Source organism: Schistocerca cancellata, chromosome 3 (assembly GCF_023864275.1).
Source record: "Schistocerca cancellata isolate TAMUIC-IGC-003103 chromosome 3, iqSchCanc2.1, whole genome shotgun sequence".
In the NCBI taxonomy this organism is placed as follows: domain Eukaryota; kingdom Metazoa; phylum Arthropoda; class Insecta; order Orthoptera; family Acrididae; genus Schistocerca; species Schistocerca cancellata.
This window is the reverse complement of record NC_064628.1, coordinates 815,062,558-815,080,530: the sequence shown is the minus strand read 5'-3', so window position 1 is coordinate 815,080,530 and position 17,973 is coordinate 815,062,558. Positions and strand designations below refer to the sequence as shown.

The 17,973-nt window shown below is 43.0% G+C and overlaps 1 protein-coding gene across 2 annotated transcripts in view; it reads right to left on the bottom strand.

The window, feature by feature from the left end:
- The window catches only part of LOC126175876 (ribonuclease 3), a 251,452-nt gene that overhangs the window by 38,179 nt on the left and 195,300 nt on the right, over positions 1-17,973 (bottom strand). For both annotated transcript variants that reach the window (XM_049922913.1, XM_049922911.1), the window contains one exon: positions 12,841-12,986. In XM_049922913.1, coding sequence (XP_049778870.1) covers positions 12,841-12,986 — 146 coding nt within the window. The remainder of the gene's footprint in view (positions 1-12,840; positions 12,987-17,973) is intronic.

Here is a 17,973-nt window from a genome sequence, read left to right as displayed (position 1 = left end):
TGGGGATAGAACACGACCCTGTTTCACTTCCTTCTCAACTATGGCTTGCCTGTCAAACCCTTCGACTCTTATAACTGCATTCTGGTTTCTGTACAAGCTGTAAATAACCTTTCGCTCCATGTATTTTATCCAAGTTATCTTCAAAATTTGAAAGTGTGTAGGTCAGTAAACATTGTCAAAAGTCTTCTCTAAATCTACAAATGCTATAAATGTAGGTTTGCTTTTCTTCAATTTATCTCCAAGGATAAGTATGGTCAGTTTTGACTGATGTGTTTCTACATTTCTCCAGATCTTCCCCGAGGTCGGCTTCTGTCAGTTTTACCAATCTACCATAAATAATTTGTGTCCTTTTTTTGCAGCCATGACTTGTTAAACTGATGGTTCAGTAGTACACACACCTATCCTGTCAGCACTTGCCTTCTTTGGAATTAGAATTATTACATTCTTCCTCGATGTGAGAGAGTATTTATATTTTTCTCATATATCTTGCATACCATGTGGAACAGTTTTTTCATATTTCGCTTTCCCAAGGATCTCAATAATTCTGAAGGAATGTCACCCTCTTCAGGGTCTTGTTTCCATTCAGATATTTCAGTATGTTGACAAATTCTTCTTGCAGTATCATATCTCCAATCTCGTCTTCACAAACCTCCTCCTCTTCTGCTGTCCTCAAGTTTGTCTCCCCTATATAGACCCATATATTCCCACCTTTGTTTCGTATTGGCTTGTCACCTGAGCTTTTGATATTCATATGTCTTCTTCTCTTTTCTCCAACAGTCTCTTTTAATTTTCCTGTAGGCAACATCTGTTTTACCCCTAGTCATGCATACTTCTACAGCTTTGCATTTTTCCTTAAGTTTTTCCTGCTTAGCCATTTTCAACTCTCTGTCAATCTCATTTTTTAAAAACCTGTATTCCCTTTTGCCTGCTTCATTTACTACATCATTGTATTTTCCCCTTTTGTCAGTTGATTTCAGTATCTCCTGTGTTATCGAGAGCTTTCTACTAGGTCTTGTCTTTTTACGTATGTGATCCTCTGTTGCCTTCCGTATTTCATCTCTCAAAATTGCCCATTTGTCTTCTATTGTACTCCTTTCCCCTGTTTCAGTCTAATGTTGCCGAACACTCTCTCTGAAACTCTAAACAATTTTTAGTTTTATCAATTTATACAGATCCTGACTCTCTAATTTCCTATGTTTTTGAAATTTCTTCTGTTTTAATGTGCAGTTCCTAACCAATAAATTGTGGTCAGAGTCCCATCTGCCCTTAAGTGAATTGCAGTTTAAAATCTAGTTTTGAAGTCTCTATCTTTCATTTATAAAATCAATGTGGAACCTCCCAGTGTCCTGAGGTCTCTTTCACACATACAACCTTCTTTCATGATTCTTAAACCAAGTTATCGCGATGATTAATCTGCGTTCTGTGCAGAATTATAGCAGGTGGTTTCCTCTTTCATTTCTCCCAAACATTCACCTACTATTTTTCTTTCTCATTGTTTGCGACCTCTGAGTTTCAGTTACATATCAAAATTAAATTTTTGCCTCCTTTAAGTATCTAAATAATTTCCATCGTCTTAGCACAAATTCTTTCAATATCTTCATCATCTGCAGAATTGGTTGGCATATAAATCTGTACTACTGTGGTGGGTCTTAGCTTCGCATCTGTCTTGGCTACAATAATACGAGGGTAATCCCAAAAGAAAGGTCTCCTATTTTTTTTTTTTTTATAAGTACATAGACCTGTTTATCTCTACAATGGTTTACATCAGTTTACAGCTTGAACATTTAGCTATTTTTCGACATAATAACCATTTCTGTCAATGCATTTTTGTAGACGCAGTGGTAGTTTTTGTATGCCCATGTCATACCAGCTCGCCGCCATGCTGTTCAGAAAGTTATGAACCTCTTCTTTCACCTCGTCATCGGAGCTAAATTGCTTTTTCTGGCCAAATGTTCTTTTATCTAGGGAACAGGTGATAGTCACTGGGCTCCAATCAGGACTATAGTGTGGGTGGGTGATTATGTTCCAGTGAAAGTGTTGCAGGAGGGCAATGGTTTGCCGAGTAATGTGTGGGCGAGCGTTGTTATGGAAAATGTGTACGCCCTTGCTCAACATTCCTCTTCTCCGGTTCAGAATTGCCCTTTGAGTTTTTTCAGAGTCTCACAGTACCTGTCAGCATTAATTGTGGTCCCAGCGATTAATGAATTAATGAAGCCATTTAACGTACACCAATTAAGAGGAAATTTACAGAAACTTTCAGAATATCAACAGTGAACTGCTGTACAAGTTCCAGTTCCGTACCTGAAATAACTTTTCAGATGTTTAAAATTAACCAAAACACTAAATTTTATAAATTCCCATTGAAAACAATGTCCTGACATACTGATATGTTTTTTTAAATGCATCAGAAGATAACACAATCAACACTCAGTCGCTGAACAGTTAATTAAACAATATTTTGTTCAGAACTGTGTAGTTATGGGATGTTCCATTCTTAATCAGTGATTATGCTTTTCAGCTGTTCAAAATAATTACTTCTGTCTGCTATTATGTCAGTGAATGAGTGGGTGGAATACAGCATGAATGTGTCATTAATCTCTAAATTTGTAAATCATAATATGATGGAGTAAGCAAATCATATTGTGTAACAGAGCAATATTATGAAAAAGAAAGTTGCTACTCACCATACAGCGGAGATGCTGAGTCGCAGAAAGGCACAACAAAAAGACTGTCACAAAATAAGCTTTTGGCCAACAAAGCGATGACACACACACACACACACACACACACACACACACACAACTGCATCCTCTGAAGCTGAAGCCACACTGTGAGCAGCAGCAACAGTGCATGACGGGAGTGGCAACTGGGTGGGGGTAAGGAGGAGGCTGGGGTGCGGAGGGGAGGGATAGCACGGTAAGGGTGGGGGACAGTGAAGTGCTGCTGGGATGGGGTGGAGAGAGGGTAGGGAAGCTAGGTGCAGTCGGCAGGTTAGACTGAGTGCAGGGGAGAGGTTGTGGAAAGAGGAGGAGGGGGGGGGGGGTGCAATGCGGGAAAGGGAAGAAGGACTATGCAGTGCTGGAATGGAAACAGGGAAGGGGCTGGATGGATGAGAACAATGATGAACAAAGATTGAGGCCAGGAGGGTTACGGGAACGCACGATATTTTGCAGGGAGAGTTCCATCTGCGCAGTTCAAAAAAGCTGGTGATAGTGGGAAGGATCTACGTGGCACAGGCTGTGAAGCAGTCATTGAAATGAAGGACATCGTGTTGGGCAGCATGCTCAGCAACATGGTGACGAGTACATAGTGTAGATTCGGTGGATGGTGGACTATTGCTGTAGGAGGCGTAGAAACAATAGTGGGCAGTATATTTCTCATTCCAGGGCAAACTCTGGCGGAGAATGTAATTCAGTTGCTCCAGTTCTTGGTGGTACTGAGTTATGAGGGAATGCTCCTCTGTGGCTGGACGGTGAGACTTTGGGACGTGGTGGGAAACTGGAAAGATAAGGCATGGGAGATTTGTTTTTGTACAAGGTTGGGTGGATAATTACCGTCTGTGAAGGCCTCAGTGAGACCCTTGGTATATTTAGAGAGGGATCACTCGTCACTGTAGATGTGATGACCACGGGTGGCTAGACTGTATGGAAGGGACTTCTTAGTACGGAATGGGTAGCAGCTGTTGAAGTGGAGGTATTGCTGGTGGTTAGTGCATTTGATATGGACAGATGTACGGATGTAACCATCTTTGATGTGGAGGTCAACATCTAGGAAGGTGGTTTGTTGGGTTGCGGAGGACCAGGTGAAGAAAATGGGGGAGAAGCTGTTGAGGTTCTGGAAGAATGTGGATAGGGTGTCTTCACGCTCGATCCAGATCGCAAAGATTTTATCACTGAATCTGAACCAGGTGAGGGGTTTACGACTCTGGGTGTTTAAGAAAGATTCCTCTAAACGGCCCATGAATAGATTGGCATAAGATGGTGCCATGTGGGTGCCCATAGCCATACCCAGGTTTGTTTGTAGATAATGTCTTCAAAGAAGACATAATTGCGGGTGAAGTTATAGTTGGTCCTGGCGACTAGGAAGGAGGTTGTTGCTTTGGGATCTGTCGGGCGTTGGGAGAGGTAGTGTTCAACAGCAGTAAGGCGACGGGCATTAGGGATGTTGGTGTACAGGGAGGTGGCATCTTAGTGACAAGCTCTATGTGGTAAAGGGACAGGAACTGTGGAGAGTTGGTGGAGAAAATGGTTGGTATCTTTAACATAGAAGGGTAGGTTCCAGGTAATAGGTTGAAGGTGTTGGTCTACGAAAGCAGAGATTCTCTCAGTGGGGGCACAGTAACTGGCCACAACAGGGCATCCTGGGTGGTTGGGTTTCCAGGCATTAGGAAGCATGTAGAAGGTAAGAGTAAAGGGTGTGGCAGGGATCAGGAAAGAGAGGGACAGATTCAGGGGAGAGGTTCTGGTATGAGCCCAAGGATTTGAGGAGATACTGAAGATCCTTCTGGATTTCTGGAATGGGGTCACTGTGGCCATGTTTTTAGGTGGATGTATCTGACAGCTGGCGGAGTCCTTTCACCAGGTAATCCTTGTGGTTCTAAACAACAGTGGTGGAGCCTTTCCAGCAGGTAGGATTATAAGGTCAGGATCAGTTTTTAGGTGGTGGATTGCAGATCTTTCTGTGGGTGTAAGATTAGTTTGCATGTTACAGGATTTGGGGAATGATGGTGAGGCAAGGTTCGGGGTTAAGAAATTCTGGAAAGTTAATGGGGTGATTCAGGGGCAATGGAGGTGGATCACAGTTGGATAGATGAGTGAACTGAGTCAGGCAGGGTTCAACATTGGTCTTCGGTTGAGTCTTATTGGTGAGGTTGGTGGTGGAAAAGTGTTTACACTGTCGTGACTGGGAGATGAAAAGAGAGTTTTTAATAAATCCTGAATAATTTAATTTGGGAGTGAAGCAAAAGGTGAAGCCTTTGGAAAGGACTGATACTTCTGTGGGGCTAAGGCTTTTGGAGAAAAGGTTCATGACTGTGTTTCGGGTCTGTTTAGGTTATGGATTCTGAATAGTGGCAGGAGGGAGTTTTCGAGGTGAGGTAAATGCAGTAGGTCTGGGGGCCAGGCTTTGGCAGGTATGAGGAGATGTGGAGGTTTGGTGGTTGTTGCAGAGGTAGTGGATAGTGGCAGTCCATGGTGAGAGTAGGAAGTGAACAGGATGGAGAGTTATTTGAGGTTGTGTTAAGCATGTTGCTCTAGTTCCTGGAGGGCAAGGGTTTCAATGTGTGATGCGGAATCCAGGAATTTGGGATTGCATAGCAGGAGAAGTTTACGAATGGAGAGAAGGTATTGCAAGAAGTTTTGGGCTTGGTTGAGATGGTTTTGCAGAACTACATTGGTGAGGGCTATGGATTGGTGGATTATTAGTGGATGGATCTCATCATGGAAGGAGGGGCAGCAGCCGGAGATGGATAATTTGATGGTAAGGCCATTTGAGGGGATTCCATGAGCCAAGCAACAACACAGGAACAGTATGTGTGACTGGGTTCTGGCTAAGGATAAGGAAACTCTTCTGTATTGACGCAGATGGAAGGAGCAAGGATTCATGGTGTGGAAAAAATGCGAAAAATTACGTAAATAATGTAGAATTACGTCTAAAAAAATTCACAAAAATACACTCAAATATGTGAGAAAAAATTACGAGCAGGAAGAAATGGATGAAAAAGGAGGAAACAGGACAAAATCTGAGGGAGTCGACGATAGCAAAAGGTGAAAACTCACTAAAATTGGCGTGAAGTCACAATGAGAGCAAAAGATAACAATAATTATTAAAAAGTATATATTTTACTGTGTGTAGCAGGTCTGAGGGTGGATAAGTGTGAAGAAGGGGGTCGGCAGATGAGACTGGATGAGGTGAAATTAGTGGGTGGGAACTGAGATAGAACAGAGAAAGAGTGGGAGGGGGGGGGGGGGGTGGCGAGGTGTTCTTTGGATGAGATACAAGATCATGTGGAACTGGAAAGATGCGGGAGGTAACACGCAAAAATATGGGAGAGTGGTCAATCTGAAGATGTATAATTAATGATATTGATGGGAATAATGTGGAAAGTAAGATACTGCACCAACAATCAGCATGGTCTTGTAGGCATCTGCTGTGAGTGGCCGAGACCGTTGATACAGGTTGGCTTGTAAGTAGAGCTTGCAGTGCGGTTTATAAGGCGACAAGAGAAACACAGAAAAGAAGAGAAAGAAGGATGGACACTGAGTATAATAATGCATTACAAAATAGTAACAAAGGAAAACAGCAGTGGGTTAGGATCGAAGAAAACCCATCAGGCAAAAATCAAACCTTTCCCAATGCCCAATGGATTCCGAACAAACAACTTCCTTCCTAGTCACCGTGACCAACCCACAACTACTTCTCTTTTGAAGGCATTACCTACAAACAAATCTGGGGTACAGCTATGGGCACCCGCACAGCACCATCCTATGCCAACCTATTCATGGGCCATTTAAGAGGAATTCTTCCTAAACACCCAGAAACTTTAACCCCTCACCTGGTTCAGATGCACTGATGACACCTTTGTAATCTGCATTGAGGATGAGGACACCACATCCACATTCCTCCAAAAGCTCAACAACTTCTCCCCCATTTGCTTCACCTGGTCCTATTCAACCAACAAAGCACCTACCTAGATGTTGTCCTCCACCTCAAAGATGGCTACATCAGTACCTCTGTCCATATCAAACCTACTAACTACTAGCAATATCTCCACATCGACAGCTCCCATCCGTTCCGTACCAAGAAGTCCCTTCCATACAGCTTACCTACCTGTAGTTGTTGCATCTGCAGTGATGGGCAGTCGCTCTCGAAATATACCATGAGGCATCCCGAGACTTACATGGACTGTAATTATCCTCCTAACCTTGTACAAAAACAAATCTCCCATGCCTTATCTTTCCAGTTTCCCACCACCTCCCACAGTTTCACTGTCCAGCCACATAGGACCACTCCCCTCGTAACTCAGTATCACCCAGCACTGGAGCAACTGAATTTCATTCTCCGCCAGGATTTCGACCACCTCTAGTCGCGCCCTGAAATGGGAAATATCCTGTCCACTATCCTTCCCATAGCTTCCACAGTGGTATTCTGCCGTCCACCGAACCTATACAATATATTTATACATCCCTACACAACCCCTTACCTCATGGCTCATATCCCTGTAACAGACCTAGTTAAAGATCTGCCCCATGCATCCTCCCAACACCACCTACTCCTGTCCGGTCACAAATATCACCTATCCCATCAAATGCAGGGCTACCTGTGAAACCAGTCATGTGATCTACAAGCTAACGTGCAACCCGCGTGCTGCAACCAACAAGCTGTCTGTTTGCATGAATGACCACTGGCAAACTACGGCCAACTAACAAGTGGACCACCCTGTTGCTGAGCATGCTGCGCCATACGGATCCTTCCCACCAATACGAGCTTTTCTGAATTTCGCAGGTCAGAACTCTCCCTGCAATATATCCTACATTCCCATAATCGTCCTGTCCTCAGTCTTCATTCTCACCCATCCAGCCCCTTCCCTATTCCCATTCCAGAACTACATAGCCCTCATTCCACAACTACATAGCCCTCATTCCACCAATGCACCCAGTCTTTTTACCTATCTCCTTTTTCGCTACTCTCTCCCCCACATCCCGCAACTCTCCCCTGCCCTCCATCTAACCTACCAACTGCAGCTAGCTGCCCTGCCCTCTCTCACCTCATCCCTGTGAGCTCCCGAGCAGCACTTAACTGTTTCCCAACCCTATCCTGCTATCCCTCCCCTTCCCCCCCCCCCCAGCCTCCTCCTTACCCCCCCCCCCCCCCAGTTGCTACTCCCATCATGCACTGCTGCTGCTCGCAGTGTGGCTTCAGCTGTCAGAGGCTGCAAGCATGTGTGTGTGTGTGTGTGTGTGTGTGTGTGTGTGTGTGTGTGTGTGTGTGTGTGTGCGCGCGCGCGTCTCGTCTATTTTTGACAAAGGCCTTGTTGACCGAAAGCTTATATTGTGACAGTCTGTTTGTTGTGCCTATCTGTGACTCCGCATCTTCGCTATGTGGTGAGTAGCAACTTTCTTTTTTATAATATTGTTACATTTCATCCTAGATTTCCCACTATGTAATATAGCAGTTAGTACATATGTGATATGGTGTGCTTAATGCACATCTGCCAGTTTTAAGAACTGCACAAGCAAAATCTTTACATCTGTCCTTAACAAATGTATTGAGTGATTGTTTTCAATTTATTGATGTTTTGGAAAATATAGAAATTGGCAATTGGGGACTGGTCTACGAGAGAAATGACCATAATCATGAAAAACTATGGAGCTGACTGGCTTCAGTTTGTTCTAGGCAGTCAGAGAAGATAATGTTTGCATGTTCTGATGGAGAACCACATTCATCTTGGGATGGGTTGTAAGTCAGCTGTTGTAACGTGTGACACTGTGCTTAGGTGTGCTGGTAAAAATGTTATCATCAGCTTTCAATGGAAAAGAGTGATTCAGATAATGATGAGAACAAGTGTAAATAATGTTTCCAAAATTTCGTCAATTTTTATTACTTTCTTGACAGGATAAAAAATTCTAAATTGCATGTTATGCAGTCATAATTTCAAACCTCAGATTACTGAATGTTGGTGAACTGTGTAATACTGAATGCTCACACTAAACTTGGTAAGCACTGTTAAAATATGATTGATTGAGGGGGTTATGGGACTGTTAAACTTTCAAAACATTTACTGCCTATTATAAACTGCAGATCTTTAGAAAGCAGGTCACAAATTGTATACTTATGCTAGCAATACTGAGAGAATGTGCTATATGTGTGAATGTGATAGTGCAAACTGCTATATCTGAGGGTAGTTGGATATCAGTGCGCATGTCACTGAGTTCCAGTAGAACGGAGAAATGGACGAAGGTGCCAGGTGGGAGAGTTGCCAGTGGAAGAGTAACCCAAATGAAAATGCAAACAAAATGTGACAGACAGACTGCAGACAAGGTAAAAGATCAGGACAAGGACTAAAAACCTGGACAACAATGAGGCACTACACAGTCACCTCCACAGCGATAATATGGCCAGGGAAGAGGCAAATCCATGGTGCAACCAGAGAGCGTAACCAGGTGAAAAGCAAAGTAGTTATCAAGTAGGCCTACTAGAGTGAAAAATAGACCCGGAAGTATCAAGAACAAGCACTGAACTGACTGGCTCTGTGCTGGGTGGCCTCCTGTATACTGGCCGTGTGGATCGGTATGTGCCCTTTAACAGCTATCAAAGTCCATCTCCTCTAACGGGCATTTCTACATCTACTGCACCTGATACCAGATCCCCCCTCCCAAAACAGGTGCATTTGGGTGGAAATGCCACAGACAGTGCCATGGGGATGAAAAGGAGGTATGGTTGAAGACCTGGACTCCTCAATTGCCAGTTGTGGGAAGGAAGGGTGGACAGCAATGTCCATAATGACATCACTGCAGATGAAGAAGGTGTGCCTCTGAGGTGCTGGCCCATGGGCCTCATGGTCACTGGAAGGTGGAGGGGGAGTGGGCAGCGGTAGGTATACCTCCTGTGCTTGTGGCTGGAGCTGGCTGTGGTGGAGACTCACATTGGCATGGTGTGATATATACTCAAAACAAAGTGAGGGCCAAGCCAGTGGCGGAGGATCAGACAGCCTTCTTCATCTGTTGCTTAAAGTTCCAAATGATATGTTCTGCTTTACCTTTTGAGGAAAGATGTAATGAGCCAAGGCTGTGAGGGTGGCATCGGCCGTGGTAGACGCCATGTGTACAACATACGGTTACTCTGAGTAGGCATCCACGAAGAGCTATCACATCAACCCTAATGTAACCAACTCGGACAGCAAGTTATCACAACTGTCTGAAACTGATCCATAATTGCGCCCCACCGGTGATGGCACTGTGAGTGGTAGCCACGAGACAAATGCTGGTACGAAGCTATGCCCTCGAAGCGATTGCCACATCGTCTGGTGGGGTCTCATGGCTGTCCTGCTCAGTATAAGTTAGCGTTCTGCCAGGAATGGCTGTTCTCGTTGGTGCTCCATATGATCCACATATTACATTGGCTGCCATGTGATGAGAACTACCAACTTGGACCCGGACTACTCTCAGACTGTGAGATTCTTTACTTGTTCACCATTCGTATATCCAATGAATAGGGAAAAATGAGTGTCAGGAAGTGTAAACCCCAATGGACCCAATAAATAGGCTTGTATAGTTGAGGTGGATGCAGTTTGAGGGACAATGGGGTAAAGGCCAGCGTGTAAATGACTGTGAGGACGCTGCTTGGTGCCGAGCACACACCATGCTGCCATTCTCTCAACGTCACTATCAATAGCTGGCCAATCCACATACTGGCTAGCCAATGCCTTAATGTGGGACATCAAGGTGCAGCAAGCTCAAGACGTGTCACTGCAATTTGGCTGGAATCACAACCCAATGCGTGTCAGTCTCAGTATTCAAGAGAATGATGTCATCGACAACTGAACACCTATGAGAAATGTGTTTCCAGGGTTTGAACTTGGTTGACAATCGGCAGGTGAGGCAGGGTAACCAGCCATGGGTCACATGTCATAGAACCTGCCGCAGTGTGGGATTGCAGCATGTGGCAGTGGCGACACGTGTGGCTGTAATGGTGAAACTGTCCAACATATGTTGTCATGCAGTATCAACTTGGTTGCAGAGGCCCTCACGTTGGTAGAAAACAGGGACCAGGCCAGAGCGTAGGCTCAACATGGCATCAGAGTTGGAATGTTGTGCTGCAGAATTAAACCGGATGGTATAATTATATGCACTCAGGAGCAATGCCCAGTACCAGAAGTGTCCAGCCGTTCACTCCAGGAGGGTGGATTGTGGCTCGAATAATGTAACCAAGGGCTTAAATCCTTAATTAGAGAGAAATTCACCTCAAAAAGGTAGACATGAAATATTTTAACCCAAACACTACTGCCAGTGCCTCCTTTTCGATCTGTGAGTAGTTGCACTGTGCAGAGGTCACTGTCTTGGGCACACATGCAATTGGCTGCTCAGAGTCATCCTCTGATTTTTACAAGTGAAGTGGCCCAGATTTCATAGTTCAATAACTCCAGCAGCACGTATATGTCCAGTTCCTGCTTCATTATAGTACATAAGCCCACTGAAGTGCATCTGACATGGTAGAAACGATGCACGGCATTCAGCCAACATGTGATGTGCTTCTGAAAATCCGAGGCTCATTTCAACTCCAGCTTTAATAAAGATGCAAAAGTCGAGCAAATATTGTCTAGTTCCTGTAAAGGGACTGCATTGGATACAACCTTGACTTTGCCAGAGGTGAAAAATCCAAACAGTGTAAAGGTGTTGAGACCAAAAATATTATTAGCCAATGGGTGGCCGACAACAAGTAATGTAATGAGCCCTGTAACATTTTTGTAGGCTGCCATGACCAAGAACTGCCCATGAAGGGTAATATAACTGTCCTCTTAGGTCACCAAGTTGTGCATACGTTGAGAGACTGGTCAATGACATGGTCACCCCTGTGTCCGCCTAAAAATAGACATCCTCATTATAAATGTGGAACCTTGAGAAATAACATCTGCATGAAAGGATCATCCAGCAGGACTACTAACTGCAGCACATGTACAGTGTCCTAATACCATCATGGGGTGTGATAGGAGCAGGTTGTGTGGGCATGACACACTGACTGAAGCTGCTCCTCTTTGCCACGAAGCGTACAGGACTTCCAGCAATGTGGACAGTCTGCTTGGAAGTAAGCGGGAAAACACTGTGCGGCCGAAAGGAGCAGCCCTCATGATCTGTGGCGAGGCATGACCAGAGGCTCAGATGCCACAGAAATGTCAGACACGACAAATCACGAAGATGCTGCCTGGGAGCTGTCCTACACCTGTGGTGCAAAGAGTAAAGCGTGTGGAGTTGCATCGATCGCCGCAACATGTAGCCTTGCAATGAGTCGTTCATTAGCTGCCTGTGTGATTTTAAATGTGTGTGCAATGTGCAGAATGTCTTCCAACAAGGGGTTATCTAGTTTCAGCACTGCATTGCAGACCTCCGGATCTTGTGCAAGGTTCTGCAGTTGAGACCTTGCATGTCAGTGACTCAGATGTGTGTGATTGTCCCAGTTGTTTATATTATTGCTGGAACTTGAGTCTGGAGGCAACCACATGATACCTGTGGGAATAGTAATTAATCAACAGAATGCAGATCTCTGGCAAAAAAGAGCACAACAAAGTCTGACAGAGGGGCCAACTCTCGGAGCAGAAAGACGTTCCCTTTCATCCCGTGCGGTAAGTCTCCCCTGACCAGTGGTTATGGGTGACTTTCCTGAAATCTACGCCTTTTCCTAGACCTCTCCAGTTCTTTTCCTTCACCCCCCTCTTCCTTCCTCTTCAACCTTTCTTCTGAAGAAGGAGCCACTGGCTCTGAAAGCTTGCCAATTGCAACCGCCTTTTATGTGTGTGTTCTTCCACCACTTGGTGAGTAGATTTTTTATCTATCCAGTTAAATTATATCTCTGAACTGAGTATTCCTGAACTGTCATACATGAATGATACTGACAATGAAGATACATATTAGTATTTTTGTTTAAAAGTTAAACAGCAAAAAGTGTAAGTGGAAATTCTTCACTTACTTTATACACATGATTGTCTCTAAGTATACCAACATTAATACATACATTTGTGAAGCTGTGAGTTCTTCATGGGATTCTCACAAAATAAATTTAAAAATGTAGCTACACATGATAAACAATTATGAAATTTATTTTGTTTTCTTCTTTTAGCCAACGTACCATGTGAAAGCTCCAAAGCCTCTTTGGCTGCACTCATCTCAGCCTGTTGAATACTATGTCCAGAAGCCTTGGCAAGCCGCTCGCCTCGAAAATAAACAGCTACTGTATAAACTCGAGTATTAGTTGGGCCTTTGCATTCAATTACTCTGAAAAAGGAAGAGTATAATAGAATATATGACCACTGCTTCTCTTAAAAAACAATACATATGAAAAAATAAGATTTCTTGTTAAGCAGATCAAACAAAACAGTGTGATATATTTGAAACATTCAATTCTGTGAATGAAAAGTTCACAATTGCAGCAGAAAATTGTTTTGTTGTCCACAAACTTTATTAAACGTGGTTCACAGAAAGAACAAAAGACTTAACATTCAAGCTATAAGCCAAAACAATGAGTTACACCAGCTATTATTTTTTCTAACTGATAACCCTATTCAATAACTCAATTTTTTTCCAGTATATTCATCTATAATTATACAAAGCGTGTCCAGAAAGTAAGAGCACTAAGTCTCTAATGCTCAAAGTGCTTCTTTTCTTCCATCAAAGGTAGCAGCATTGAGTTCATGGACAAGGTATTGGCAACAGAATGTATGCTTGTTTGTCTCAGTCGATTGGAAACTCTTGTCATTAGTGCTATGCTGACTTGATTGTGTGTATTCCAAATCCCTTCACCTGCAACGCATGAAGCATAATTCAATTTCTTCTTGCAAAGGAAAATGTGTCTCATTCCAGATTATTAGCAAAAACAAAACTTTTTATTGGGATAAATAATATTAATATGTACAAATGTTGTTGTGGGTTTAGAAGTGGTGAAATAGATATTCATGATGAACAAGGAGTGGGCATCTCTCATGTGTGACTGATGAGATTCTACATAGAATTTTTGTGCCAGGGGGAAACAATGCTGTGCAGTGCTGTGAAACTCTAAAAAAGTATGGAATATGATACAGTACAAAAGAAGGGGAATGTTGACAGAGGGAGTGTGCTTGCTGCATGACAATGCACATCCATCACCACAAAGTTAATCTCAGAATGCATACATTCACAGTTTTGGCCTACTTAGCTTTCTGAGACATTAAAGCCTCTGATGAAGCATTGGAAGAATAAACATTAGGTGGAGAATTATGCCTTGGACCATGGCCTAAAGCCCATAAAACAGCAGTGTCATAAAGTTATTCTTGGATTCGTTTGGTTGGGATATCGTGAACCATGGACCTTGCCGTTGGTGGGGAGGCTTGCGTGCCTCAGCGATACAGATGGCCGTACCGTAGGTGCAACCACAATGGAGGGGTATCTGTTGAGAGGCCAGACAAACATGTGGTTCCTGAAAAGGGGCAGCAGTCTTTTCAGTAGTTGCAGGGGCAACAGTCTGGATGATTGACTGATATGGCCTTGTAACACTAACCAAAACGGTCTTGCTGTGCTGGTACTGCGAACGGCTGAAAGCAAGGGGAAACTACAGCCGTAATTTTTCCCGAGGGCATGCAGCTTAACTGGATGGCTAAATGATGATGGCGTCCTCTTGGGTAAAATACTCCGGAGGTAAAATAGTCCCCCATTCGGATCTGAGGGTGGGGACTACTCAGGAGGACGTCATTATCAGGAGAAAGAAAACTGGCGTCCTACAAATCGGAGCGTGGAATGTCAGATCCCTTAATTGGACAGGTTGGTTAGAAAATTTAAAAAGGGAAATGGATAGGTTAAAGTTAGATATAGTGGGAATTAGTGAAGTTCAGTGGCAGGAGGAACAAGACTTTCGGTCAGGTGAATACAGGGTTATAAATACAAAATCAAATAGGGGTAATGCAGGATTAGGTTCAATAATGAATAAAAAAATACGAGAGTGGGTAAGCTACTACAAACAGCATAGTGAACACATTATTGTGACCAAGATAGACATGAAGCCCACACCTACTACAGTAGTACAAGTTTATATGCCAACTAGCTCTGCAGATGATGAAAAAATTGATGAAATGTATAATGAGATAAAAGAAATTATTCAGGTAGTGAAGGGAGACGAAAATTTAATAGTCATGGGTGACTGGAATTCAAGAGTAGGAAAAGGGAGAGAAGGAAACATAGTAGGTGAATATGGATTGGGGGTAAGAAATGAAAAAGAAAGCCATCTGGTAGAATTTTGCACAGAGCATAACTTAATCATAGCTAACACTTGGTTCAAGAATCATAAAAGAAGGTTGTACACATGGAAGAATCCTGGAGATACTAGAAAGTATCAGATAGATTATATAATGGTAAGACAGAGATTTAGGAACCAGGTTTTAAATTGTAAGACATTTCCTGGGGCAGATGTGGACTCTGACACAATCTATTGGTTATGAACTATAGATTAAAACTGAAGAAACTGCAAAAAGGTGGGAACTTAAGAAGATGGGACCTGGATAAACTGACTAAACCAGAGGCTGTACAGAGTTTCAAAGTGAGCATAAGGGAACAATTGTCACGAATGGGGGAAAGAAATACAGTAGAAGAACAATGGGTAGCTCTGAGGGATGAAGTAGTGAAGGCAGCAGAGGCTCAAGTAGTTCAAAAGACGAGGGGTAGTAGAAATCCTTGAGTAACAGAAGAAATATTAAATTTAATTGATGAAAGGACAAAATTTAAAAATGCAGTAAATGAAGCACGCAAAATTGAATACAAACATCTCAAAAATGAGATTGACAGGAAGTGCCAAATGGCTAAGCAGGGATGGCTAGAGGACAAATGTAAGGCTGTAGAGGCTTATATCACTAGGGGTAAGATAGATACTGCCTACAGGAAAATTAAAGAGACCTTTGGAGAAAAGAGAAACACTTGTATGAATATCAAGAGCTCAGATGGAAACACAGTTCTAAGCAAAGAAGGGAAAGCAGAAAGGTGGAAGAAGTATATAGAGGGTCTATACATGGGCGATGTATTTCAGGACAATATTATGGAAATGGAAGAGGATGTAGATGAAGATGAAATGGGAGATATGATACTGCGTGAAGAGTTTGACAGAGCACTGAAAGACCTAAGTCGAAACAAGGCCCCGGGAGTAGACAACATTCCATTAGAACTACTGCAGGGTGTATACGGGGACAAGGAAAAAAAAATCCCGGATTATTCCCGGATTTCTCCCGGATATCCCGTTTAAAAAATATGCTTTTCCCTGGAGAAAATACACTTTTTCTGTGCTAAGTGACAGTAGGTTTTCCGTAGATTTTCCCTCGGAACTGTAAAACTTATCAATCCTTTGAATGGTTAACGTTTTATACAATCACGTAGAACTTCCCGGAAAGAAAAAGACGGGGCAGAGAAGTTTTGGAGAGACTTTTGATTAAAAAAAGGAGAGAAGTTTTGGAAAGACCTTTGATTTGCAGCAACATATACGCTGCATATTTTCGTATTACGAAAGTATAAATTTGAATTGCACCAAACACAGCGCGTTAGTTTCCAGAGCGTTGAAACCGAGGTTGCGATGTCCTTTTGTAAGCGAGTCATATCTCAAGCCACGAGATCTCGCCAGCCGATGACAGCAGCTATTCAAAGCATAGGACACCTGTTATAGTCAGCCAATAGCAAGATCACTGGTTACATAGCGCGAACACGCAAGAGGAAAAGTTAACGGTTTACATTAATGTACACAGTACCGTATATCTACAAGAAAAGCTAAGCTTTCACACATAATTTTGGTCTCTAAGATTAACACGCCACAACAGAAGCTACGCTTTCACATGTAATATTGATTTTTTTTGCGCGTGTTATACTTTAAGATGCATCACACAAATGTGCCAGTAAATTTAAAATTCTGACGTAAATGTCTCGGCTCGAAAATCTTGTAAGTGGCTGGTCCTCAAACTGTTCAGTTTCGAACGCTCTGTGATTTAGATATCCATCCCACTTTCTCACACGTAACAAAATTCATGTTGCGTAAAAAGAAATTTTCTTTGAAAGTAACACTTTTCTAACCACCTTTCGCAGTACTATCCGGAGACTGTTAGAAATATGTTCGATTTACCAGTTGCCAGAGAACGCCAGGAAACAGGCATTATTGTGCGTGTGCAACTGTAGTGGTGTAGGAAGCCCGCAAGTTCGTGTGTATAAAGCACTAACAGAGCTTACATTACACCATAAAAGAAACAGAGCATCAGAGGATACTCCAAAGAGCATCGGAATTTCGTAAACCACACTAAAATGCATAATTCGGCTTGAAGTGCAAATTGGCTTTTTCCAGTTCACAATGAAGTAGGTCCCATCTGATATTAAGCTTTCCAGTGTGGTTTTTGGGATGTAAATTAATGCCATATATGGCAGAAGATGATAACGTGCACTTGAAATTCAGCGAACAGTTGGAACTAGGCAATACTGTAAAATGAAACACTTTGTTTCAAATAAAATGATTGCCTCAGCGGAAAGATTAATAAAGCCAAATTTCTTTAGCAAACTTGCAAAAATGACTTCACTGTTCTGCAAGGCGATTAATGCTTGACTGCTACTAACTTGGAAATAAAATAAAATCAGAAAACAAATTAATAATATATTTTTGCCCTCCGTAATTATGTGAATGTATTTTAATTCACTTGATAGCTCCCGGCCACAGAAATCCGTTTGTTTTCACATGACGTGGGAGCTGTACACGAAGAGAAGCAGCAAAATCACTTAAAGTAAACACGGGTCAGTGGAGATAAACCCCCTCCCCACTACAACCCAGACAACTCTGCCGGCCGAAGTGGCCGTGCGGTTAAAGGCGCTGCAGTCTGGAACTGCAAGACCGCTACGGTCGCAGGTTCGAATCCTGCCTCGGGCGTGGATGTTTGTGATGTCCTTAGGTTAGTTAGGTTTAACTAGTTCTAAGTTCTAGGGGACTAATGACCTCAGCAGTTGAGTCCCATAGTGCTCAGAGCCATTTGAACCAGACAACTCTGTGCAAGCGCGAATCTGGCAGCTAGGGCGCGGGAGAAAAATTTTTCTCATTTGCATCTGGCTGCTTACCGATACAGCTAACAGCCAAACTTCAAGTAGCGGGAGAAGGTACTACTTATACGCGAGTCAAATGCGCTTGCGCTGGCAATTGGTCAAACGAACCTAACGTGAACAGTTGTGACGTCATGCTCATAGCAAGCAGTTTATTGTTACGAAGAATTACAGTCTGCGC